Source organism: Gavia stellata, chromosome 10 (assembly GCF_030936135.1).
Source record: "Gavia stellata isolate bGavSte3 chromosome 10, bGavSte3.hap2, whole genome shotgun sequence".
Lineage (NCBI taxonomy): Eukaryota > Metazoa > Chordata > Aves > Gaviiformes > Gaviidae > Gavia > Gavia stellata.
Genome location: NC_082603.1, coordinates 31357288 through 31385001, shown reverse-complemented (window position 1 = coordinate 31385001; position 27714 = coordinate 31357288). Strand labels below are relative to the sequence as shown.

General features: G+C 46.4%; 1 protein-coding gene across 1 annotated transcript; it reads left to right on the top strand.

The window, feature by feature from the left end:
- FYB2 (FYN binding protein 2) lies at positions 1-25404 on the top strand. Its single transcript, XM_059822210.1, has 19 exons — positions 1-63; positions 5866-6646; positions 7655-7849; positions 8945-8978; positions 11715-11803; positions 12566-12594; positions 13859-13890; positions 14740-14824; positions 15173-15326; positions 17022-17148; positions 17248-17291; positions 17595-17664; positions 19635-19718; positions 21029-21057; positions 22368-22428; positions 22991-23083; positions 24668-24752; positions 25061-25217; positions 25367-25404. Exons 1-19 carry the CDS (start codon positions 1-3, stop codon positions 25402-25404), a joined length of 2250 nt encoding a protein of 749 aa, XP_059678193.1.
- The last annotated feature ends 2310 nt before the right edge of the window (positions 25405-27714 follow it).

Below are 27714 nucleotides of genomic sequence, written 5' to 3'. Positions count from 1 at the left end.
ATGTCTCCGTTCACGGCAATTCGCAGCTTGCTGGGGACCGACGGGAGGCACCAGCACCGCAGGGTGAGGTGGGGCAAGAGGGGACGGGCTATCCAAGGGATTACCCGCATTCCCTCCAGCATTTCGGGGAGGGTATAAAGTCCTGTTTTGTCGTCTCCTGACGTACCTGTCTGGTTTCTCTAAGGAACTTGTGCCATGTGGCCCATTAAAAGGTGACTTACATAGAGCAGCACCAGCTCTTTAACATCAGGCGTTCCCCAGAAAGGTCCGGAGCCAGAGAAAAAAGTCGGCTTCCACTTCTGCCGTGTTTGATCTATACAACACCAAGGCTCCACAGTGCTCCCCGTGCAGTTATTACAGCCCACTGCAATTTATGGCAGCCCTGGGGCTGCTGTCGAAGGGAGGTGAGGCAAGTGGGGTCCCACCAGGGCTAGCACTCACAGAATGCATGTTTTAAAGAAACTTCTGGCATTTTCTTTTTATTTTTAGAGCCCACATAGAGGAATCTGCCCTGTCCTTTTCCGCAGGACCACGGCTCTCAAGTCACAACCTCCCAATTCTCCAACAGTGCTTTAATTCACAGCCCGCGTTCATACCCCTGGGCGGGTCATAAATCCTCCCCAGCTACCTGTACACAAAGCCAGCATTCATTTTCATCATGCCATGACTCAAGCCCCAGCTTGGGGGACTTCCCTGCCAACTCCCGGCTCAGCAGGACCCCCCTTTCTTCTCCGAGACCACCATGCAGTAGCAGGGCTTTTCATGTGGCGAGGAACGAGACTCACGCTTCAAGTCATGTCTCCAACGAATGACTCTTTTACTCTTTTTTTTTTTTTTTTTCAATTTCTTTTCCTTTTTTTTTTCAAGTCTCCTCAAGCTTGGTTCTGGAAAGCAGGGTCAGGTTAGGCTGTGAGAGCATCGGTCCCACTGCCAAGGGCATTAGGGATGCCTGGGGCAAGGCTTTCCTCAATGCCCATGTGCAGAGGGGGAATGTCCATCCGTAAGTCATGTATCGCACCCATTACCTTCAAATCAGTGGAGAGGTCTGGGACACCTTCAGACAGTCATACACACAGGTCGCTATAAGATCCTACACATCACAGACCCTTTTCCCCTAACCTCAAGGCCTGCTATTGCTGCAGGGTTTCTTTTCCAGGCAGCTCTTCGGGAATGATATATATGAGAGGTGCCGTGACCTGGTACAGGACCTAACCCCAGATTAGGGTCAGCTGGTGGTGGGTGAGTATTGCTCAGGCTGCCGATGGCTCCCTGCCCACCCCAGCCCTATGGACAGCCGCCTCTGAATACCACCCAGCACACCGGCTCTGTGCAGCAGCCGTCTCTGCTCGAAGGAAAACATCAAGCGCTCCCGCAGAGAAAGATGAAATAGTATTTGATCAGTTATGGAGGGAAAAAGAAAGTCCTGGGGCTCTCAGTTCTCCTCTTGCCAAGCTAACCAGCCTTGCTTTTCCTGGGAGACGTGCTCTGTATAAACATGGGCTCAATGTTTGGACAGATCCTTTGAGGCTGTTCTACAGGGCAGAAATACCCAGCGATGGGAAAAGTCGTGTTTGCCCTAATCTAACTGTTCTGTCCTTAGGACCTGAGAAACAGCTTACCATGAAAAGGAGCTGCTTCACCAGGGAAAATGTGTGGGCTTCAGCAAGGATGACTGTTTTTGCTGGGCTCTGCTATCCAGAGATGAAGAAAACACTTGGTTCCTCCAGGGAAATGTCTGTTTTAATCACTCCGAGGTCTCTGGATTTGGCCTGGCAAGAGCCTGGTGCGGGCTGGGCTGATGCAGTAGGATGGGTATCACCTGTGGGGAGACCTACAAAGAGGTGGGGTGAGGATCGTTGCCCTTGCATGGTGGGACTCCTCTGCTCTTCTGAGCTTCATTTGCCCCAGGTGTGAGAAGGGACCTGAGAACTGCCATGTATATGGGCACCATATGGATATGGGTGCTGTAGGGGTACTCAGGCTGAGGGGAAGTGCCGTTCTTTCCCTCAAAAAGCAAACCAAGCCCGATTCTTCCCTTTCTGAGCCTGTCAAAAGCCTGCCGCCGTGGTGGTGGTCTTTGTGGCTCGGGGAACCCGTGAGTCGGGTCAGGGAAGCGTGGACAGGCAGGGCTGTGCTCCCGCAGGCTCAGCCCTGCCCAGGTGAGGCTCTCCCCGCCCCGGGGGCAGACCCATGCCTTGGCCCAGGTGTGTTTTCGGGCTTGCCCCGCCTCACCCGGTGCTGCGGTGGTGGCAGGGACGGGCGACGGAGCGGGGAGCAGCCGGGGCAGGTGCCGGCCGGAGGCAGGGAAACATGCTGCCAGGCTGAACCGCGGGAGCCGGCACGGAGCAGCGAAGGGATGGACGTGGTAACTGCTGGGGAGCTGCTCCTTTCCACACTCACCGCAGCAATGGGCTGCTCTGTCGCTTCTGCCCACCGTCCCGGGCAAAATATTTGCTGCTTGATTTTCTGTTGCTGATTCCTAGCTTTGGGGCTGTTATCTCCACAAAGTGCCGGGAGCAGTTTAACCTTGGGGTTAGGTGCACGCTCTTGATGCTGCATTTGCTTTGCGTGGGGACCACAAAGGGACAGCTTTTCTGCCCCAAAGCAGGGGTTGAGGGGCTCCCAGTGCCTGGTTTCTTCCCCCCTTGCTCTCAGATGAGCTGTGGTTGCTGCCTCTTAATTTAACAAAAAGTAGAGGTGGATTTTATTATTTTTTTCCCGGGAGAAGTTGGCGGGTTAATGAGTAGATGGTATCTGTGGCGTGCTCTCGTCAGCATGCCCGGGGTGCCTGGGCTCAGCTCCAGCCGCCCCGCTGCGGGGCAGAGGGCAGCACTGATTAAACATTTACCCGGGGGAGCTCCCTTGGAAATCAAGATAAGGAATGGATGAAACCAGAAAAATTTTGGGAGGGGAACATGCAGTGCTTCCTCTTGGCTGTCCTGCGTGTCGCATCTTGAGTGGGGTTTTCTCTCCCTGTGTTGATTCGTTTTAGAAAAGCAACTGCAGAAAACTAATGAGAATTCAGATTCCTTTTAGTTAGTCCTTGGTATCAGCACAAACCTCCAGCTGCTGCCCTTTCTAAAAGGTACCATTATCATAGGCTTAAGCTGAGCTTTATTCTGCTTCCTAGAATGGTATTAGTGTTAGAAGACCATTTTATTTATAGGGAGAAAATATGGAAAGTTTAGCTGTCCCCTGACTCCATAATGCTCATAGCTTTCCGGCCAGTGGAAGTTTGTTTCCTTTTTATTCTGTCCCTCTCTCATCTTGCGTGGGCTTTTGCCAAATGTATTATTATTCACAGTGAATTATTTGGCCAGATGTAGCTGTAATACACACTGTGAGCTGTTGGCAGTCCTTTAAATTTATTATTGTATTCTCCCAACTTGTCAACTGGTCTAATTTTCAGGGCAGCGCCTCTCCCCGCTGTGCTGGACCCTCCCTGGGCTGGTGGGGCACTGGGACTGGGATTCATGTGTGTCCTGCCTGCCTGCAACCTGCTCAGCACCGTGTTTAGGGCTGAGCATCTCCTTGAGCTAGCTTAAGGTGTGCAGGTTGAGCCAGAGAGTTGCTTGGATGGGTCTGTGCTTTGAAACAGTCCTGGCTTTGATGGAAAATCATCCCACAGAGACCGGGAGAACTCATGGCACCTTGGAGGGTCATGCTAAGCTCAGCCCTGTGCAAGGAAGCGGTGCTTGTGGGAACTTTGTTGGGGGGGAGAGAGTGTTGGGCCGTCCAGGTGTGGGTGTACAGGAGGTGGCTGTGGGGTGTAATTTAACCCCATGCACCCGGGCAGGTCGGCTGGGGGCCGTACGTGTCCCTCCCGCACCGGGTCTTCTCGTGGCATCGGTGTGAAGACCCCAGTGGGCTGCAAACTGGGGGAAACTATATTCTGGTGAAGGGCACCGAGAGTGCACCAAGTGCAGATAACCTTCCAGTTAATTAGGCAAATCATTTGAAGCTGCCGTTTCAAGGCAAGAGGAATAACAACTTGAGGGGGGAAAAGGGAGGCTTGTATCCATCTCTCTTTAATTAAAGGTAGCGCCAAGATAGTGACTGTCACAGCCCTTTCTGTCACAGCCAGTGCCAGGGAGAGGGCTGACGGAAAACCCTGTGCCGCAGGAGTCCGCCTCGCCTGTGGCACGTTGAGACATGCAGGTACTTTTTCTTTTCTATTATTTTCTTTGTCTCCGAGGGCACTGATGAGGAACTATGCGCTGTGGTAAAGAAAATCAGTAAGGAGAGGTAAACAGCACTGAACTCTTCAACTGTTGCTGCAGCACGTGTGAAAGCTCGGTGCAATCGCATTAGGGCACCTCGCTGCTTTATTTCCTGTCTGGCATCGCTGGAGGGATGTGGTACATGTGGGATTATTTTTTTTTCCAAAATCTGATTCATCCTCCGTATGCTTCTGAAAACTCCCATTCCCATCGGCTCGCCGCTAGATTAGGCTGTCTGGGCAGCTTACACAGCATCACGCTGCTGACCACTAATATGAAATATAATTGGAGCAATTCAAACCTCTCCCCCAAGGGTTGGTTCTTTACATCATGCACTACCCTGTGAAAGTAATAAAAAGTCACTGAAAGGGGTTATTCAAGAGAAATTGTCAGTGTTTAATAAATCGTGCAATTAAATGCAATAAAACCTCAGTATGCTATTCATCTGTTCTGCCTTAACACTTAAGGCTGGGGCTTTTTTCAGAATAACGAAGTTCTGTCCTAGATAATTTTTTCCAATTTCCTCATTAGACAGGTTCTCGTGAAGCCTTACAGTTCTCCGCACTGAACTAAGCTGCCAGAGTAGTGCACCTAATGTAATCATGGCATATAAAAAAGTTATAGAGCAGTTCAAGGACTTAAGTAGCTCATAAATTTTTCTTCATATTTTCTCCCTGGTTCAGTTCGGGGCTGAATTTAAGCCACAGCATTGCAAGCAAAAATTGTGGTCTCCTTTCTCCAGCATGGGACGGTGAGACGCCTGGGGACAAAGGCCTGAAACAAAATGTTCTTCAAGTGCACTTTTAAACTGTGCTGTCACTGATTAGCTCTCTTTGTTCAAAATCATATATAACCTGAGGCCTGGTAACTGTACGGGAGAGGAATCAAGTATGTTAGCCAGTATTCATCACCTGGACTGGGAGATGTTCTTGATGTCCTTCTGTGCTGTGCATTCGGTTTGTATGTCCTCTGCTTCCTGGGGTGGGAATATGGGCAAGGGGAGAAGCATCCAGAGCCATGGGGACACTGAGCTGAACCAACATGGTGGAGGAAGAAAGGTTTTGTCCCAGGGGTCATTTGAAGCCCACGAAGGAGAATGTTTGGTGCTTCTCTTCCCATAGTGGAGTTTTCTAAAGGAGGCAGGGGATGGACTGGGGATCTCTGGAGCAGCACCGACCTCTCCCCTGGCTGATGCTTGTGTACTGGCAATAAAATGCAGCTTTCCTCCCCAGCAGGTGCATAAGCAGTATCACAGCACCTCTGCTGGGAAGCTCAAACGTTCATTTTAGTGTTTGCCGGGTCTTCCCGGGGGAGATTCTCCAGCACTGGGTGATGTTGGGGAGCAGGAGCCGTTTCCGCTGGTCCCGCTGGCTCTGCTTGGTCGCGTTTCCATGCTCTGCTCCTGTGTTTCCCCTGTCTCTGCTCTGTTGCCTTTATCAACAGTGATTTGTGAGCCTTTGGAGGATCCTTTGAATGAGCTAATTCTCCTCTCCTGCTTTTAAATTTTCACCAGGCTCTGCATATCCTTGGTGACCAGGGTGAAGTATGCGGCCTCTTTCTCTCTGAAATTATCATGATCATATAAATTGCCTGTTGCCACCTCTGAAAGCAGATGTTTGTTGCTCTCCTCTCTTCCCCCACCCAGGAAGGTGTGGCTGATTTCAGAGCCCTACGAGCAAAATTTCAAAATGACTCTAACTTGGCCAACAAGGTGGTGCAGCTGCGCAAGAAGCCTCCCACCGAAATCCCTCCCAAGCTGGGCTCTGGAGGTAACGCCGTGTCCAGCCCTCTGCCCCTGAGGAAGAGAGAAATGATAATACTAAAACCCAAGGATGAACCTGCCCATCCTTCCGCCCAACCCTCTGCGCTCATCCAACGCAACCCCTTGGCATGGCCTCGAGCCAAGCTGGGTTATGTGGAGCCACCGGGGCACAGCGAAGAACACAAAGGCAACACCTCAGAGAAAGGGCTGAGTTCTCCCAAGAACAGTCCAGAGAAGCCTCTGCCATCCTCTTGCTCTGACCAGCATGGATCAGCCCAACCAGCTCCAGAGGGCCCTCCGCTCCCAAATTCTTTCCACCATGCCTTACAGATCTGGGAAAACACTTCACCCCGCAGCGAGAAAGCAAGTGCAATGCTCCCAGCCCAACGGGCAGCAAACTTATACGTGCACCCCTGCCCAGAGCAGAGGGCGACGCCTGCTCCAGCTGCGTCAGGTGGCAGCAGGATGCGACCATCTGGAAGTGAGCCCACGCTGGACTCACCTGCCCAGAAGAAGGGTGCTCTGCACGGCAGCGGGCCGGCTCTTCCCCTGGCTCCCAGAGGACACAGGGGCTCTGACCAAGCTGTTGCCGAGAGTGCGGCAGCAACTGCGTTCTGCCAGCCGGATTGTCGTACACCAAGAGAGCAACCTCAGCACCAGAAAGGTAGAGTAAGCTATGCTCTTAACAACGAGAATATATATATAGATATGTGCATATAAGCATATACGTATATAGGTGGTCTGAAAGTGCAGGATACAGCAGCTGAAGAGAAAAGCTGTTATGAGTCGGGACCCTCAAACAAGAGGCCAAACTGGCCCATCGGAGTGCTCCCTGCCTTCCCTGGAGGTCCTGGAGATGAGAAAGGGGCCCCAAACTACTGCTGAGCTTGGGTAAGGGGAGGGTTCCCCATATCCACCATATTTTTTTAAAATTCACTTTAATAAATTGCCCAAATTTTGAGAGTAGGATGAAGGGTGAGGACAGGGGAGTATCTTTAGTTTTGGTCTGCTCTGGCCTTTTGCAGTTACAAGGTAAATGTGACTCTGCCCTGCTATTTGGATTTCACACAGACATATGAAGGCTTGGCTCTTCTGCAAAGGCAGTTTAGTTCCAATTAAAATGGCTTAAACCTGAACTCCCCCCTCTGCACCCTCCCAGCTTTGCAAAAGGTCATGTTTGAGCTCGGAGAACATATTCTCCTTGCAATATTTCTTACAGAAACTGGTGCTAGGAAACTCGAATGCCGCGAAGTTCCCGTTGCTAACGTCACGCCAAGTGACAGGGCACTGAAAAGATTAAGTCTTTATTTACCCTGGAAAGCTACCTTGCTCAGACTGTGTATGGAAAACGGCTATGCCACTAAATCCTGGCAGATTAAAATGTTATCGGTACAGAAAATTAGGCTAGTATTTTATAACCCAGAGGAAGGGAGCTGTCAAGAGCTGAGGCCCCAACATGGTTAACTTTGTAAAAAAATCGGTAAAAATGGACATTTCCATTTACTTTTCCATTCTGGTAACATGGTAAGAGCCCTGCAGTGTAACGGGGATGCTGAAATTGGGAGGAAGCAGAGCTGGTTAGAAATGTCTGTATAACAACTAATGATCCTACATGGATTTTTTGCTTAAACGAGGGCTAATTGCTGCCCGTCCTTGTGCTTCTCTGGAGCAGAATCAGAGCCTCCCTTCTGCCAGCCCAGAGCAGGAAAGTGGTCTCAGAGCCCCGGCAGCAAGTGGCCAAGAATTAAACCTCTCCCTTCAGCTGAATCCCTGGGTCCAGCCCCTGGGAAGCCATCAAGACCCCCAAAGTTTGATCTCAGCCCTTTCCGAAGCGCTGTGCCTTCAGTCCGCAGAGGAAATGAAACAAGTAAGAGAGTTCTAGTCTTTCTCCCCAAACCTGTTCTGCAGAAAATGAATAATAATTTGCAGTTTATTGACATCTATAAGGCCACGATTCCAAGCACATGGAAACGAGATCTAATTACTTATTTCTAGCATCTTCCTCAAACATTAAAAAGAGCCCAACAGTTTCAGTGCGACTGATTTTTTTTTTTTTTTTTTTTTACTCTTAATCTGGAAAAGGGATCTGGTTTTCCATGTGGGACGTCATCCCTCGTGCAGAAACCCGCTTTCCTCCCCACTGCAGTGTGTTGTGAGCAGTTTACAGCTGGCTGTAAAGCAGCAGCAGCTGTGTATGCGGCGAGCTGATCTTTATCACTCCGCTTCAATGGGAAATGCCTTGACTCTGCAGCACACAACTGTGGGAAGGCACAATAAAACCAGTAGAAACTGGTCTGCTAATCCCCCCACTTCTGTTTTAAATACAACAGAGGGCAACGTCGTTAAATGTTCCAACATCAAAAAATGCAAAAGTTCAGTTTCCCATAATAAAACCCTATTGATGTTGCATAATAGAATATTCTGGACCACTTATTATGCTGCTGAATAATGTTTCTTTACAGATACAGGCTTAATTATAGCCAGATATTTAGGCACAACTTTTGCTGAATTCAAAGGCAGCTGCTTTTCTAGGAAGGGCTCGGCTAAACTCTCTTTGGTTTTCCTGTGCCAGTGCTTATTGGTCTGCCCTGGCCTTGATAAGAATAAGAGGGAAAGAGAGAGGCTTTCACTTTTCTAACCCACTTGCCTTTGCTAAATGTATTAATTTGATGGAGAAAACTAGTTACATTTATGTGTCATCAACTCCATGCTCTCTCAATATTGCTCCATTATTGATCTCTAGCAAGCCTGAGGCTGTTGCCTGGAAACATGAAATAATGACATATTAACATAGCCACATCCCCAGTTTCTGCTGGCAATCTTATTTCACGCCTGCCTTTGTGTGCGGCGTGCTGCCTCGAGGAAGGGCCGTCCCCATCACACCTCCCCGTCGCCACAGCCTGTGTTCTGTAGGAGAGCGGTCTCGCCTTCAAGCGCTAATCCTCTGTGTGTTTGTGTGCAGCTGCTGACGAAGAGGATTACTTGACCCCTGAAAGGTGAGCGTGTGGCGAGGCAACGCGTGGCTCGTAGGCGATGGGAGCATCCCCATCCTGTGATGCTGAAGCATCCCCGTGCAGTCTGGAGGGAACGACCTGCTCCTGGAGGCAGTGATTTGCAGTGATTTACATGGGAAGCTCAAAGTTGGCTGGGATGACCTTCTTCTGAAGCAGAAAGCTTCGTCCCTGTTTTCTCCTCCAGGCTTTTCGAGCAGCATGGAGAGCCCTGCCCGTGTGTCATTAGGTCTGGTTTAGCCGGTCAGCGGGAAAACACTGCCAGCGCTTCGGTTGCATCTGCCTGCTGCACGTTTTTCCCTCCCTGTTTTCCAGGTGCTCAAGCTTGGTGTTTTTAGAAAAGCGATGCTTTTGAGAACTGTTGCTGAAACAAAGCCCTGGTGTAACTGGCAGGTGCTGAGGTGGTTTTGCCAGCAGCGGAGGAGCTTGCCCTCCCGCGTGTTTGTGCAGCCAGCGCAGCCGGGGTACAGGAGCCACTGCCCCCCGCCCCATCCCCAGGACTTCAGCTGTCTCCAGATGCTGAAGTGAGAATTTTATTGAGTGGTGGTCCAAGCTCGCTTACCAGAGGACATGAGCCGATCGGTTCAGCTTCTGATACCACACGTGTCTGAAACAGTTCAAAAATCTTACAGACACAATTATTTTTGTATGCAAGGGGATCCTGACTTCTTCTGCTACGTCTCTGACTTATCATGAGTGGTCGCGTAGTGGTCCTGGTTCTGTGCCACATGAACGGCAAAAGTGGAGAAAAATATTCATATACATGTTTTGTCTTAGCTGCCTGAATATACAGCTGGGAAAATGGGAAACAGCATGGCTGAACCAAAGCAAAAAGAGATGAATTCTTAAAAAACTTTCTGTGCCCAAACAATGAACCCTTGCAGCTAACGACACAGCAAGTTGTGCTTTTTACATCATGAGGTGTTCCTGCTAGCATTGGCTGCTGTTTTGTTTAACTTTTAACCTTTACTTGTCAGAAGAGAACTGGTGAAAAAATAACCAGCTCCAAAGCTGTCATGCACCACAAGGAAGCTGTCCTAGTAATATATTGCAGCGAGATTAGCTATCTTGCTCTGATACTTGTGATATGGTCTTTACAATAGGTCAGTTGTTAAATATTAACCATATGATAACTGGGGAAATGAATTAAATGAACTCCAGCATAAAAGCAAAATCATGGGGGTTTGGGGGCAGAAATTCCCCTCCCCGAAGCCCAGAGGTGGGAGCCTCACCTGTAATGAAGTCTGGTCTCTTAGAGACCCTGACGTAGTTGTTTGTGCCAACTAATCTTGAGCTCCAATTCCTTGTTTGGGGATAAACACTCTGCCTTCACTGGTGCTAGTCAGGGATCCATCAACCCAGCTGTATTTCAGCTCCGGCGTAGCACTGTGGTGTATATAAGGGGCTGTCTGGTGTCCAGCCAAGTTCCCAGGGTGCTATTTTATCCCAGGGCTGGGCTGGGGAAGCGAAGGGTAGGGGGTTTTCCTGGTCTCCTCTTCCTCAAGTGATGGCACTGGGGACAAAAAACCTGCTTGTGGTATTAATAAAATATGTGTATGTGTGTCCCCTTCAGTGGCACCTATGTTTCCAAAACGTGCTGTGGGACCAGCAAGCTGGCAGGAACTGCCCCCAATGCTGGGGGGCTGCAGGCGAGAGCAGGGGGCTAGGCCAGCCTTTGGCATTAGCACAAGCTTCTGCTTGACTTTAGGTGTTGTTTCTTACTCCAATTTCACTGCTGTTAAAATGCACCTTCAGTTTCTCGTTCCTCTTGTTCTGGTTTGCAATAGCTGCTTGGTCCTTACTCTGTTGACGCTGAGTTGTGACAGTAGGTTGATTCAAGGAAAACCAAACCCTCCCTGAGATTTATTATAGACTTACTGTTAAAAGATGGAAGTTCTCACTATAACTCTTCCTGATGCTCTTTCGCCACCCCAGCCCGTCCCCCGCATCTCTTGCAGGTCACACCTTGTACATTTGCCACTTCCCGGTACCCTCCTGAGCTGCCGAAACCTCTGCAGTCATGGGTGGAGGGAAGCCTCGGGGCTTCGCCTGGGTGCTCCGGGAAGTCTTGGGTTTCCCTCTGCACCTCTTGCCAAATGATGCTAATCTGAATTTCTGGAGGAGGAAAGGAAAAAGGAGAATGAGGTGATGGGGACAGGGCTGGGAAGCCCAATACTTGAGGCTGTGCGGTGCTGGGGCTGTGATGCCTCGCCTGTGTCAGCTGATAAGCTCAGGAGCAGGACCTTTAAACATACCCTCTGATATCTGTATTTTCCCCTTCCTGTTTCCTTAAGTGAGAAACAGCAAGCCAAACAGTGCAACTGGGTTGTTATTAATTTTTAAATAGCTGTAGTAGGTTTGAAAAATGCTGCACTCCGATTTCCTTGGACTTTTTGTTCTGTTCCTACTTGAGGGATCGCTGTAGGCAGAGGACCATAATCCCAGTATGAAGTCCCCTGACGTGCTTTGAGCCCTATAAATGCAGCCTGTCCTCCCAAAGGAAAAGCAGTGGGAATGTGGAGTTGGGGGGAGGCTTGGCCGAGCCGTGCGTTTGGCACGGGTCTCCTCTCCCTCTGAGGAATTCCTGATTTCACTTTGCTTTCTTGTAGGCTCAGTATCAAAGCGCTTGAATTCCTTGTCCTTAAGATGAATATTTTTTTCAGACTTCTAAAAGGGCCAGAAAAAAAAAATCTCTTCTCTCTTTTTCTCTCATCTTCTCAGTACTCAACTTGAAGAGCGGCATAATTACGAAGAAACCCCGACATACCTGAATCAGTCTGGGGACGCCACAACCTTGTGTGTCATTGAAGGTACTTTGCAAGGCAAGGCTGCGAGGTGAATTACATGCTTTCTGGGATAGAGCCTTTAAAAAAGGAAATAATATAGTTTCTTCAAGCTGAGAAAAGCAGCTGCGCGTTGGTCGGGGTGACCAAAGATGACTGTCTGTATTGTCTCTCTGCGCACTGTCACTGTATGAGGACTTTGGGGCACAGAAAAAAAAGAAGTTAGCATTTGAGTGGTGAGATGGTGCTTACAGTGAAACTGCAGTGCGGAAGAGTGATGAGACGCTACCCATGTAGAAGAGAAAGAAAAGAAGATAGCGAGGCAAACCTCAGCATCTTCTTGGGAATGTTTTTTTTTTTTCAGGGTGCAGAGCTTTTCCATCTCCATCACTACTTCCCACTATAATTTTCTCTATCAGAGTTGCCACTGCTCTGATTTTACTTTTTTCAAAGTTTTTCCTTTTTGGGGAGCTCAGTTTCTGCCTTGTGCATTGGTTTTCTCTCCCATCAGAACGGGAGCCAAGCAACTTCCTTGGGGGGACCCACCACAGCCCTTTTGGGTCTGCTCTGAGGGCTCGGAAAACTGTGGCCAGACAAGCTTGATGCTGCAGTCCTCTGAATGTAAGCCAACATTCAAATAGCAAATTGAAGGACCTTGGCCAGTAGGACATGGTGAATGTACCATGGTGAATGCTGAGCATATGGGCTGAAGTTGGGTTTTGTAACTTAAGGAGTGGTGACTTTAACATGGACTAAAAAGTAATACTTGTTCACAAATATCTTTTCTAGTACCTGAGGCAGAACCTCAAGAACACAAGGTAAGTCTCCTCAAGCTGGTTTTGATCTTTTAGCCTTGACTGTACCATACATATCGTGCTGTCCTATCTTAGAAATTTTTAATACCTGTATTTCTTATCTGCTGAGTATTTTTTTATGTGTGTTGTCTGTGAAGACTCTCAAAAAATAAATAAGACATTGCAGAGGGGACACAAAGACTAACGAGGTTTCCAAACACACTAGGGGAGAGAGTCAGTTCCCTTGATTTCCTCTGAAAACAGGTTAAGGAAGTGGTAACACCATCTGGACGTTGGTGGTAGACCAAGTAAGTGTCAAACACCAATATCAAGGTCATGAATTCTTAGAGGAAAAACCCCCTGAATTGTTCTGGAATTTCCTGTCAAAGGTGAGCTGGTGCTGGTAATCCCTCTGTGAAGGCATAAAAGCAAAACTGAGCCAGGTTCCTTGTCACAGCAGCACGCTTCGAGCTTTGGTTCGTAAGCAAGGGCAACTGTCGTGGGCATGACTGTACGGGGTTTCATCCCCTGCTGCAGGGATATCTCTGCTGCAAACTATAACCCGATTCTTCATTTTACCCTGGCTACAAATGGGGTGGCAGTTCACCTTGGCAGTGGAGATCTCCTGCAGTGAAGGCAGAACAGTGCATTGCACAGGGCAGGAATTGCTACAGCTGTCCCTAGAGAAGACCTGCTTGGCTGTATGGCCAAGCTCACAGTGGATAGCTGGGCTGAGAGAACACATCACCTCGTGCCAGGAGACAATCGTGTACTGGGTATCAGTTCTGCCTCTGCTAAAAGAGGGGAAACTACTCTTTGGAAAACATTGAACTCCACTTTCAAGTCCTGACTTGCAAAGCAATCAAATTGTCCAGGAAATAGCACAGGTTTCCAAATGCACTTATCTGTGCATGATTTGCAGAGAGGTTCTCTGGCTCAGCTCTAGTCTTATTTTATGGTAGGTTGGAAAATCTTTATTTATTAAAAAAAACTTCCTCCTCTTCTGTTAGCTCTCCAACCTGTAATTGCTTTCATTCTGACCAGTAGCTTCATTGGCCCCATCCCTTGCACTGTTATATTATCCCTATATAGTTTGTCAATATGTGTATCCCCTGTTCTGCAAAGTAGCGGAAATATACTTGTCTGATGATTATTCCAAATGTAAAATGCTTCTGGGCTTTCTAAAGAAATATTTCTTTTAATACTAGATGACAGTTGAGGCCTTGTATAAAAGCTTGACTGTTGAAAAAAGCACAGTGGCTGAAGGCTTTCCTCTTCTTTATTCTAGAAACAGAAGACCTTTCTCTTTGCCAAATCCAGGTAATTTCCTTTCCTTTCTCTCAAGCTTCTTCTAACCCCACAACTAACTCAAGTTAGGGTTAGAATATTGTAACACTCAGTAAATAGAAAGAAATTTCATATATTTCATGACCAGGACAATGTAGACAACGACGCTCTTCTGTGTCAGCACTGATGGTTTCTAAGATTTTTTTCATTCTAAAGCATATCTGGAGGGGAGATTTCCTTCTCTCCTCTGGTGCACAAGAAAATACACTGACTTTTCCTACTGAAACCTGAACTCTTTCAGTATAAGAAGAGAGAGGTATGAGGCTCTCAAAATGGGACACCCAGTTCCAGGTCCAAAGCTGTGTGGTAAGGCAAGGTCCACACTGAATTTCACCCTATAAATGTCACGTTTCAAACTCCTTGCAGTGTATAATCACTGTCACTGGCTGAAGGCTGTTTTTTCAATGGGGATTGAAGAATCATGGAATAAAAGGGGGTCACTTCAGTGGGAAATGTTGTGATGCTGGAAAAAAGGTATCAAGTTCTGCCTCCTGTTGCTATATCTTCTTCCCTAAATCTCAATACAGTATGGTGAGAGGTATATCTCGTGAGCCAGGTACCGCCACTGGCAAATGGATCTAGCTTGTCCTGCTACTAGAAAACAATCATCATTCCAAGAGTGATTGCTATTACCCCAAGTAACCAGTGGCCTTTAGATTTGGATTCGCCCTTACCTTTAGGACTGTCGGTCTTTTTGGCATCTACCTCATTCAAAGGGAAAATGAGCTCCTTATCTGGGCATAGTTATAAAGCAATCTGTCTGTCGGTGACTTTGCTAAAGTGTCTCTGTTCTGACATCTCCCTCATTTCTGAAATTTTCAGTCCTGGAAGAGCTATAATAGAGGATGAAAAAGAGGAAAAAACAAGTCTTGAAAGAGAGAAACAGGAAGCAAAGAAAATTTTCAAGGTAGTGTATCCTTGAGATTACTTTAATAATTACTGTAGGATGTCTCTTCTCCTTCTATCCTCCCTCTCTTCAGGAAAGAGCTGAAATTTGCGTCCTTAATCACCTGGTTTTTTCTGCCTTCTCTTTTGCCTGCTCATTGCTCAACTGCTTCTGCCTAAAAGGCAGGTAGTGCTGCCAAGCAGCACCTATGTCTACCTGAAATCCCTCGTGGAAAAGGGCGTGAAACTGTTTTAAGTCCACAGAAAGATAACTTATATTCTTACAGAGGTATATATGTAAGTTGTATTAACTTATATTAGAAAGCTGTTTCTAAAGACTGTATTGACCAAACCAAATGTCTGACCTCAGACAGGTGGAAATGAATACGTATCTCCCACTAGCCAAACCAAGGAAGATGGCAGAGGTGGGATGAAGGTGCCGCAAGTGAAGCAGGATGTGAACACTGCCCAGACTGCAAAGCATCCTACCCCACAAGGGCTGGCAAAAGACGGAGCGGAGCTCTGTGAGTATCTCATTGTGCTGTTGAGTGTTTCCTCAATCCTCAGTCCCATCTGTTGCCCAAATGTCTCTTCCATATGGGAAATAATGTTAAATTTGGATGCAACTCTTGAACCAATTTAGTTAAACCAGGCCAAAAGGTTGCAAGCGCATTTGTATTCTGGTCTGAATCATTTATTTTGGCTTTGCAAATAGCTTCCTAAGTTGGTTAACCATCTGCATAACTCAAACAGAGGTATTTGTTTTTCTAGCAGATTGCCCTTATCCGAGAAAGCTGAAATCCATCTCCTCTGCTTCTCATAATTTATTGAGTCTCAGAAAAGGGTTTGGCTGAGGCTTGTGGTAGAAACACACATGAGCAGGATGAGAGCCTGAAGTCTTCCCCTGTCCCGTATTAAGATGGATGACGGCTCCTTGCTCCATCTTCCTAGTAGTTCCAGTGAGCCTTTTTCTGACTTTGGGCTCCTTCTGTCACGATACTCTGAGATAGCATCCGGAGCTGGTGATATGCACCTTAGCTGCACAATTAAACCCAGTCATGTCTCCTCTGTAAACACTATTTTGCAACTTCAAGTATAAGTGTACATGGGCTCTCTTCTGCAAAGGCTTACTCCTGCCTCTGCAAGCTGTTAGTGTGATATGGCAGCATTTCAAAGATGAAAGAGAGAAAAGTAGCTCTGTTGGGCTCTGTGGACAGAGCAGGAGTGTGAAGGAGAAAGTATAAATTGACTGTGGCTGCGGTTGTTGTTATTGGTGTGGTCCTTGGGTTTTTGGTTTTTTTAAAATTTTAAATCACTTTATAATAATTTTCTGTTTTGGTTGGTGTCTGTTTTTGTAAGAAATCTCGCTGGTTTGCTTAACCTTTGAACAGCTGGAGGTAATTTATGTTGGGATTTTTTTTAAAGCACTCATGGTGAGCCTCCTGCTATTGCTTCATCAGAGAGGCTGATCCAGAGAATTGTTTGGTTCCTCCCCATCCTCCTCTTCTTCATGGGGGTTTGAATGTTTTGCAGAAATTTTGGTTATTAACTAGACCATACTGTGGTGGTGCATGTTTCTGGTCTACCCATGTTCATTTAGAAACGCTACCTGCTTTTATTTGTGTGGCTGCATTTCTACATTATTCCAACTCTCTTAAACCAGTTTTAAACATTTAATATTGCCACTTAACAGAGTTCTCCAGTAATAATCTTTTTCATACCTCATGAGGCTCAACTCTCACATTCTATTCCAGCCCTTGGTGAGATACATCTCTGGGATACACTCTTTCCTTGTCTCCTTTCTGAGATGTTGATTTACAGGTGTACTCCCAATGGACTGGCCCGTTATTTGGATCTTAGCATCTCCACCAACCATGCTGAGCCCTCCCTTCAATCACTCTGTGAACATCCATGAATAGTCTCTTGGGATGTTTTCTGGTGAGGAGCATTTGGGTCAGAGCTGCCACAACTGAGAATACTGATGGACGTTTTAATTTTTTTAAACCTAAAATATTTTAAAACTTTAAAATGTTTTAAAGTTAAATGCTTTTCTTTCTCAAAGAGACTCAAAGCAGAGACTTTCCTGGTCTCCTGGAATGGAAAGTACGTCTGTAAGCTCTTATTTGTTGTGGTGTCGTATGTTACCCTCAACAGTTGTCCTTGCCCTGAGAGAAGTTCTTAGAAAAGCTTCTAAAGTAAAGGTCCTTTCTTGTTTCCAGTGCGCTATGTGTATGTTGGTGCTCCAAAGCCAGGCATAGAAAGAACAGCCCTGAACCAAAACACTTGGCAGTCTCTGCAGGCACCAGAGGAGATATATGATGACGTTGAGGAAATACAAGATAGACTGTGAGTATGGACCTGGGCTCTTCGCAATGGCTGTGTCTGTGAAATGTCTTTTAAAACCTATGCTGCAGCACATCCCCATATAATATTTGTGTCTTTTAGCAGCCATGCGTCAGATGCCTCAAGTCCATTTGCTTCAGCCAGCAGTAAGTGCAGCGCATGAGGAAGCTCAAACGGGAGCTGCTTTTAATTTGGGATGGTCCCTGGGAGATGATGTGAATAGCTTCATTTAACTTTCAACATCTATAGTGCCTCTTTCTGGCCTGGTTGCTCTAAATTCCCATTAAAACCAGCGGGGAGCAATACACGTGTCTAGCATGGAATTCATTTGAGCAACCTCAAAGCCTCTGTAAGAGTAAAATGTAAGGGCCTGGGTGCAATTTGTCCAGCAAACCTCACCTCATCGCTACTGAACGTGGTTTGTGATAATGGCATGCCTTGGTTTTAAGTTTCAGGAAACAGCTATGAAGAAACATATGAAGATGTTCAGATCGGGGGTGATAATCCGGCAAAAACGGAGTAAGTTGCAATTTCTTAGCCTGTATTTTGAAATGCTGACCATACTTCCTTGATCTCACATGCCAGGTACTGGCTGGAAGCCTTTTTTTTTCCTAATGCAACTGCAGAAAAGTTGTTGTATGGGTGGGTTTCTTCCCCCTCTTCCTCCTTCTTTCCCCTTTGGCTGACACTTAGGGGCAAAAATTAGTTACCAGAATTAAACCCCTAAGCAGTAAGGCCTTTCTAGTAAAGCTTGTAGCACTCTCCATCCATTGGAAGTACTCCCCTTACAACCTCTCCTTGCACAGAACACACAGGACAGTCTCGCTAGCCTTCTCTTGATCAAAAGCGTTGCTCAGCTGTAGCTGAGAAACGGCACCTTTTCCTGTGTGCCAAAAGAAGCAATGCTCGAGGGACAAATGGGGACATTGTCCCCACAAAAAGGGACAAACCGCTCACATTTCAGATGACAGAAGGTTGGAAAGCTGAAAGGAGCCCAGGCTGAGAGCTAATGCCTGCAGCTGACATGCTGTTTGCAACCTGCTCCTTTTTACATGGCTTCTCAAGATATTTACTTCCAGAGGGTGTGTTATAAAAGCAATGACTTTTACAGCCTCAGGTTTATATGTTGCCTGAGCTTCCCAAATGGATTAAGAGGTGAAACGTGAAGTTAGTCGTGTTTTTACTTATGAGCTTTGTGTGGTTCCCTACCCTCATGTAGTAAAAGATTTCCTGCGTCCCTTTGTAAGAAACAGAGACAACCTTTGGGAACGGCATATGGGCTGGGGATGCTGCGCACAATTGCTTCGAGTGCATCTGGTGGCTCTCTTCTAAGGAGCAGTGTGGGAGGAATAATAAGGTGTTGCTATACATCTGCTTTTCCCTTACGGATGTGAGACTCATACCGGCTTGCATCTGGATTCAAGTCTAGCTTACGCGTGCACGTAGAGCCTGTGTGTGTCGGAGAGGGGAAAAAGGTACGGGAAACCTGAAACCCTGGAGGTGACTGGGCACTTATTAAAAGGTGAAAGCGTCATTTCTCTGCAAATTGTCCATGGGAGTTGAGTGGTGGAGGTGCTCGAGCTTCTCAGGCCAGAGGGTAGTCTGCTGGCATCTGCATCTGGCTCCCGGAGCGACCAGGCATGTCCCCCACCCGCCGGGAAGCATACCCATGCCTCTTCTGCACCTCTCTGCACATGGGTGCTGAACAGCAGCAGAAATTAAACTCTATTGCTAATTCACAGAGGAGCAGTGCATCTTGCTGGGTTTGCAAGGGAATTTCATGACAAAGCTAGGACTGGGACCAAATTCACAGGGTTCAGAGGTCACTATCTTAATCCCCAAACCAGTCTTTATGTAATCTTCCTATTGATCCCACATGGAAGATTAGGTGTGCTGAAACACATAAAGTATTTTTAATAGTACTTGCGCATGGGTAATGTCCCCCATGTGAGGATCTTGGTTCTTCGCAGATACTTTATTAGAAAATCACTGTGTAGCTTTGCAACCCCCCCGTAAGCTTCGGAGAGAGTGTGTGTAGTGGAACGTCCTTCTCAAGGACATGTCAGAATTGTGTGATGAAGGGAGGCACATACAGATGCTCCTGATGTCCACCTTTAATGTGCACTGCATACTTCTGGGGAATTTTTGTCCCTTTCATCAGGAATTTTTATTCCAAATAAACCTGGATCATTCTGTAGTTGTTGAGTCAGAGGAGGACAACTTCAATTAACACAAAAGTTTAAAGCTAAGCAAAAATTTACACTTGGGCTTTATAATTAAGCACCTTTTGCTGTGTTGGTGCCTATCCCATTGAATCCATCATTCACCTGCATGATGCTGTTAAGGCTTAAAGCCTACTGCTGAGCTGAGGTCTAAGGTCTGCTGACCTTTACCTGCTTTAGGATCTCCTGGGCTACGGGTATTGCAACTCTCACATACTTTAGCACCTAGTGCCTCATTAATTTAAAATCTGTTCCTCTTTTGGGCAGAACAGAAAAACAAAAGAGATTTGGAAACCTGTTTAAGATAGAAAAACTGAAGCTGAAGAATATCAGGTTGAAAGAAAACTTAAGGTAAGAAAATGTTGGTTTTCCAACCCCTTCCCCCTCCAAACCTGAGCATTCGTATTTGCAATAATTTGAGAGCAGGGGGTCTAGGAGTAAGAAATACAGCTTTATTGGGGAAATTATGCCAAAAGTGCTTCTATCAACTCATTAGGAGCTGCTATTGCAGATGTGGCCAATGGTCCATCTGTGCAGCTTCTCCAAAGTCTCTGGCATCAGGAATCTACAGGAGCTGGTCCTACAGCAGTATCCAAGTTTTCATAGGCTTTCTGCTGCCTTTGGTACCTTTCTGATACCTCAGCATGATGCAGGTATACAAAGGAACATAGAAATGTGATACCTGCTGCCTAGACCTGTGGGCCAGGATTAGGCAAAGGCTTGCTGATGTGGCTCTGAAGGGTTGAGTTTTTTATTCCAAGTACCATTTATAGTCAAGCTGGCAACAGCATGTGCTGAAGAAGTTTATTATTGAGTCTGTGGTCTAACCAGTTAGGTTATAGGATATTGTATAACCACCTATAGTGCCCTTTCAGGCACTCTTACTTTAATATTCAAAACCTTGGTTAAGGTTCTGCCTTTTCCTCAAGTGCACAGTAGCTGCCTGCAGAACCTGTCCTCCACCGCTGCCAGCGTGTGCCTCACCCTGTGCACAGTGCCTGAAGGCCAGGAAGATGCTACTTTTTCTTATTTCTTTGGAATTTCCAAATTAACCCCTTCCTCTTTTATATGAGGAAGGTTTGTTTTACTTAAAAACCTTTTCACACAAGGTGCTCTGCCGTGTCAGTGGCTCCTTCCTGCATTACTGTTAAATATCATTATAGGGAAGGAGCCACCAGGTTTCATGTCATTCTCCTGTCGCGTAGAACCCTCAAAGCTCCCGCAAGCATCTTAGATATCTACAATCATTGTCACTTTTAAACTCCTGGGCAACCCATGATATTGGCAGACTACAAGGAGGGAATTACTGCTGACTACAGTTACCAACTGTCCATCAACCCTCTAGCTATTGGGAAGGGGTGAAGGGGTGGGCAGGAGGAGGGTGCTTTTGCCAATCTGGACTGTTCTTTGGATGCAATGGAGACCTTTCATAACCTGCTTGATGAACACAGGGGTCTTGTTGCTGCCAGAGGATGAAGATCCTTATTTAGCAAGGGATATAATTCTGGCAAATGCTGCTGGTGTCAGAGAGCCCGTGCACCTAGACCTGCCTCCACCATTTCAGTAGCAAGCACTGTGTGCTACCAGATTGTCGGTGCTCATGGCTTTTTGGGCAATGCTGATGTGCAAACTTGTTTCTAAAAGCTTCTTTCTATCTGCAGATTGTTTTCCGTATCGGTACCAAATTTAGGTAAGTAATATACACGTATCTGGCTCTTGGGGATTTGTGTGTGTGTATGAAGAGGCAAACGTATTGCACAATGGAAAATCAACTTTAGGCATCATGCCTTTCTCAAAATCATGTAATGTGGCAGTGTTAACTTTGAAGACTTGATAGAGATTTGCGCTTCATTTGAGGGTGGGGTTTTTGCTTGTTTTTGGGTGGTTTTCTTTGAAGAGGAACATTCCTCTTGCGGATCTGGATATACTTAGGAAGGCAATGTGTGAAGTAGTCCACGCGGAGCCACTGCTTCCAGGCTGGCGGTGGTGTTTAACAGCCAACTGCACTCCAGCAGCTCTCTGTAAAACTTCGCTGCTTATCGCTGCCTGCTGGAGGGACAAGTTCATGCCTTGTGTAAATGGGGTGGATGCAAAAACTGTCCCTACTAATCAAGCCTTGAGAAGGTGCTGGAGTGAACGTACCCATGTCCTCGGGATGGAAACCCTGCCCGGGCTGGCTGCAGTGCAAAGCTGGGGCTTTGCTGCAGCTCCAGCTCCATCTCTGGAGCTGGATGGCCAAACCCTTACAGAAAACTGCCCACAAACACAACTAACAAACCCAAGCATCCTGCCTTCTGCTGGAGTTTTGGCTGGTTTTCAGAGTCCTGAGGATCTTCTTGATCTTCTTGAGGCTGCACCTTGAATACTGTGTTCAGTTTTGGGCTCCTCACTCCAAGAAGGACATTGAGGTGCTGGAGCGTGTCCAGAGAAGGGCGACGAAGCTGGTGAGGGGTCTGGAGCACAAGTCTGATGAGGAGCGGCTGAGGGAGCTGGGGTTGTTCAGTCTGGAGAAGAGGAGGCTGAGGGGAGACCTCATCGCTCTCTACAGCTACCTGCAAGCAGGTTGCAGAGAGGTGGGTGCTGGTCTCCTCTCCGAAGTGACAAGCGATAGGACAGGACGAGATGGCCTCAGGTTGTGCCAGGGGAGATTCAGACTGGATATTAGGAAAAATTTCTTTACTGAGAGAGTGGGAAGATACTGGAATAAGCTGCCCAGGGAAGTGGTGCAGTCACCATCAGTGGAGGTATTGAAGGAACGTGTGGACGAGGCATTGTGGGACATGGTTTAATGGGCATGGTGGTGTTTTTTTGGTTGATGGTTGGACTTGATGATCTTACAGGTCTTTTCCAACCTTAGTGATTCTGTGATTCTTTTCACATTGCCTTGGCCCCTTTGGGTTGAGTGACTAGCAGCAGCCCCAGTTTTCCTCTGCAATACATCGCTTTGAATATCAGGCTCAGAATGACATCGCCTAATAATTTTCTCGTTTTGATTGACAGTGGCTGTTTCCCAGGAGGACATGGTGTACGATGATGTCGAGGTGGGGCAGAGAGAGACGAGGTGAGGAGGGTGTCCTCTCCTGGGGCTGGCCTCAGGCCATGGAGATGTTCTTGGCACAAACTTGTGCTCTGGGGAGCCTGCGGTACTGCAAGCCACCGAGGGTCATGAGCTGGTCGGGACTCAGTCCTCTGGAGACAGTCCAGGTGCCCTCTCCATGTGTGTTTAATTTGGCATCCTGCAAAATGTTTCTTCAACGTTACCTATTTAGTGCCAGAGACGTGAAAAGGAGAGAGCTGCTCCCTGAAACACGTGAAAATTCAAATAGTTTTTCTAAGGAAGGAAAACTCTGGCTCCCAGACCTGATAATCAGCCCCATCCTGGCAAGCTCCTTGTCAGAAAAATTACTTTTAATAGGAACAGCATGTCTCCATGTCTTGCTGCCAGATGATTGCGGCAGCAGCGCGTGCTGGTATAAATCGCAGCAAGTGTTTGCGTTTCAGTGGTGGTTGTGGGGGGATCCAGGGAGAAAAATCAAGACTTTGTAGGTACATGGGTTTGGGGAGGGGACACAGTCTGCTGGGAAAAACTTGAATTTCTGTGTGGCTCTTCCCCCCCCTCTCAGAGAGAAGGACGACAAGTACAAAACCTGGATGCCAAAATTTCTGATGGCAAAAGAGGATAAGGACCAACGGAAAAGCAGCAACGATGTGGAAAGGTCTCAATTTCCATTCTGTGTTTTCCCGTGTTTGTACGCGCATCTCTTGAGTTGTTTGCAGGAGCGGGATGACCCGGATTGCGCAGACATTTTGAGTTGGCTGCTGCTGCTCCTGGGTCCTTTCCCTTTGAACCCAGCTTTCAGGAAACTTGGCAGAAAATATCTTGAGGGCAAAACAAACTCTTGGATCTGAGCTGTAGGCAAGCAGGGGTTACCCTGAGGGTCTCATCCTGAAGTTGTATTGTGTCTTCCCACTTAGCTGAGACAAAAAGGTGTTACTTGCTGTATATTCAGCTGCTTTTCTGCTGTGGTCAGTCCCATTCCTTCTTTAATTGTGCCTTGATTAAATGTTTGATCTGCATGGATCAGCTATTGCTATTTTGGCAAGAGCACTGTGTTTAGAAAGCCCTGTACACGGCGTAGTAATTGCCGGTGTGTTCCCCTTGCCCTTATTTTAAAGTATTGATTTCTTAGGTCTTCTTTTTCCAGTTGGGTTTATTGCATTTCCTCGTGCTGTACCATTTGTGCATAAAAGCAAAAATAAAACTTCTTGTTACCCGTGCTGCAAAAATTCGCATGGAAGTAGGAGTTCCAATTTCCCTTTCAGATCAGAAAAATGTGCATTGCAATGAGCTTTTTCATGACCCAATACCTGGGACTTCAAACAAATGCAAATCAGAGATCTATATTCTAGGTTCTGACCACAGGGCTCCTGCATGGCGTTGCTCAAACACCACTTGTGTTGCGCAAAGTCATGTGTATAATTTTACAGACTATCAGGAAGCCGATGCGATTTCATCCGTTCCTTAGAGACCGCAGGTCCTGCAGGCTGAGACTGCCAAGGAGGAATCTCTTCACAGCTTAAAAGTCCCTAATTTCAGCTCTTCTTTCCTCTCAAGTGTGTGAAAGTTAGCCAAGGGTGAATAATTTATTGCAAGTGTTTTCTCTTGTTTTCGCTTCTTTGTTCCTGTCTTAGTTTTAAAACAAATGCCACAGCTGGAATTTCGTGTACAAACAGAAGGAGTGGCATCTCCATGCCCAGGGAACGCCCCGGCATGAATGGCTATTGCTCCTCTTAAGCCGATTATAAGAGCTTGTTTTTCATGTTACAGTGCCACATAAACAGTTTTTTGGGTGACTTTCTCCTCCATGTGCTAAAAAAGCAACAAAAATCTGCAGAGCTGTGTTAAGCCCCACTTCCACAAATTACTCAGGATGAGAGTTATCTGGGGACTCTTTATGTTTGAATAGAAATAAAACCAGAAGCAGACAAATTGCTGGGGGAAAGTGAATTGTTGACTTCTATAAAAACACAGCTGATTTGAAACACTTGATAGTTTGTTTGTTCCCACGCTGCTTACAGAGAAAACAGTTTTTCCAAATGGAGATAGAAAATGGCTCAAGTTATGCTCACCAACAGATTCTAGTTGCATATTCATCCTTTTATGAAAAAAAGCTTTGCTCTTCCAAGAGTTCACTGCAGACAAGACTGGAGTTAGGCTCTGGGCTGCATTTCCCAGTGTGCCAGGGGTTATTTAAATGGATCTCAGAAGTGTGTGTGTGTGTCCTTCTCTCTTGATGCAGAAATATCTTCAAAGTCAAGAAGAGCAATGCAGAAAAAAGCAAGAAGATGGAAAAAGAGGAGAAGTTTTTTAGAGAAACATTTATGGTACGTGTCTGTATTTAGGGAAATAGCTGTGTCAGAGGAAGAAAGCAGCTAAGTCATGCTTAAAAGACGCATGGTGGAAATCTGTTGGTCCTTAGCTATGCTGCGAGAGATGTCCAACTGACCTGCTGCCTTCTCCCCTAGTCTGGGATCTTCATCAGGGGTGTTTCTGGGTTTTCTTCCCCCCTCTTCAGCCCCAAACAAAGCCTCAGAACCCATCCTGAAATGTATTCTCTCCCTCCCTCCTCACTGCCCTTAAAGACATTGCACACGAGCGTAGAATAACTCGTGCCTTTATTTCTTCTCTGCAGTATGACAAGGAGATCAATGTCATCAGCAGAGCCACTGCCGAGTGCTCCGTCCCCAGTAAGAGGAGAGTTGATCTCCCGGTCACAGCTGGAGAACAGCTGGACGTTATAGATGTCACGGAGGGCAACGCAGTGATTTGCCGCAATTCGGGGGGCAGATGTAAGTTTGCAGAAAGTCTCTGGCATGGGTGGTCACTTTGCAATCCAGGTTTGAGGGGCAAGCAACAGTATGTTCTTTGTGCTTAGCCAATGCGACTTTATTTGCTCAGGAGTTTACTAATTTACTGCTTTTTTCCCCCCTTCTCTTAGATGGGTATGTTCTAGTGGAGCATTTGAACTTCAGGTAAACTCAAATTTTATTTACGATGATGCATATTTTCTTCTCCTTCCTGTGTATAGATATCTGAGATCTGGAGAAATGTACTTAAAACTTCTGAAGGCAGGGGAAGGGTAATGTAAACAGCCAGTATTAAATATTAAATATTAAATAAGCACTTCCAGTTTTAGGCTGCTATTCTGCTTTTATACAGGTTTCCAGTCCAAGTGCAGCTAAAAAAAGCCCTGTCCAGTCATGACTTGTATAAATTGGAGATTCTTGACTGCCTTCAGATATGCCATATTAATTCACATCTGTTGCAAACATGGGCCACTCGGTGTGCATCGCCTTGCCAAAACACACCCTTAAATTCCCTGCTGCAATATCATTTCCTTTCATGCTCCTGCATAATTGATACAAATGAACCTCCTATAGCCCAGGTGCCCATTACTGTGAAACTTTCTTTTTTTGACACAGACAGTACTAATTGCCCCGAGAGCTGCTCTCCCCCGGAGCATCCCTGAAGGTCTCTTTTGTAGTTCCCACATCCGTGAGAGTCCGCGTTGGTAAACTGTGGAGAATGTAAATAAAATATTATTTTTTACACTTACACTGTTAAACATGCAAAAGACGTTTCCTTTTTTTTGTCTGCTAGTTAGAGCATGTGTTCACTGATTATCTCAACATTAGCTATTTTCAGTATTTCTCACTTTTAGGAGTACTTGTTGGTCAGCTCTGAAAAGGCTGTAACATTTCTGCATTTGCATGAAAAATTTTTTTGCAGAACATAACAGTTTAGTTGCTCCATGACCATCTCGTTACTATCTGGTTTAGGCGCTGGAATTGCAAGGCTCTCAAAAAGATTGGCTCTTTAGAAAGCACACCATATAAATTTGAACTGGTTTTGGTCTTGACAAAAGTATCGGGACAAGACGTATGTACCGCCACACTTGCTGAGTTAAATATATAAAATAGTGGAAAACCTGACTCATTTCTTTCCAGAAAACATTTAAAAAGAGTAAATAAAGCATTCAGTCAAAATTTACTTTATTTTTGTAAGCTACCTTAGGCATCCCAGATATGTAAAGGCTGACTTCTGGCTCCCACCAACTCGCAGCGGCAGGCAGTTACCCAACAGTTGCCCCTGTGTTCGGGCTATTCTCCACTGTGGGCCTGGAGGACGATTGCTTATTTTAAGAAAAATGCTTCTAAATGTAGGAAGAGAAATAAAAATTGCTAATGGCTTCTCCTCGGCATAGCCAATGGATACCTTTTCAAAAGCAGAAAAACGTGGATAGGGTTTTTACATGGCTTTTGGAAGAAAAAAACCTTAAATAGGTAGTGTACAGCTCCTGCCCCTCCCTGGCACATTTTAAAAGCCCGTATCAGTTTGCTCATAAATATCCTAAAAAATGTAGATGGTTTAATTAGAAATTATTAAATGTTCCAGGCTTAAGAAAACACAGCAAAATAAAAGTGCTGTTTGCCACACGGCCATTTCAAAGCTGGCACAGAAGACATCAGAAAAACAGAGCAAATATTTAACATTTACTTTTAAGTCCATACAGGCATTCTTATTTATTTTACCATGTGGTTACTATTAAGTGCGTTGGCCTGCATCCATCCTTGCAATAAAAAAATAAATAAAACAAACCCCTGTAAGCATGCGCAGCTTTGCAGGCGTGCCAGCCCAAATATTTAGACTTCTCTAGCGGAGATGGAGAGTTCGGGGAGCTGAAGTACGTGTTTGGCTTCAGAGCAGGCTGGGACATGTGCTATGTCCTTCGCCTACAGCCTTTGCAGGGAATTATCGCGAAGGAAGTGGCGGAGACTGTTTACCTGGGGAGCTTTTTTCCATGGCAATGTTTAGGATTGATCCTGTGAAGAAAACACCCCCTTCCTCGGCTCCTTCCTCATCCTCCTCCCCATCCAGCACTAGCTCAGAGGTCCTGAAGTCTGTTAATCACACGCCCTGTGAGCTCTATAGGCAAATCTAGTATTAGCCAGATGTGCTTGTTCTTTTTTGTCTCCTAAGGAAATTACTTAACACTTTTAAACTTTTTTTTAAAATTAAGTTTTAAAAAAATCTTCCCATATATCCTGTGACACACACCATCAGGGCCCCATCCCGGGGCAATTACGCACAGTCCTTGTGGGGCTGCGACCCAACTCGCTGCGAAACACAAACCTCTGCGCTGGCGAGGCCGCCTTGCAACACGCTTCAACTGTTCTTCTTCATGGACAGATTCCAATGCATGTACGGAAGGAAAGCGCTTGATATGGGATAACTCAAGACAATACAAAAATGCTTTACATACAGCAACTTACATTTATTTCCTCA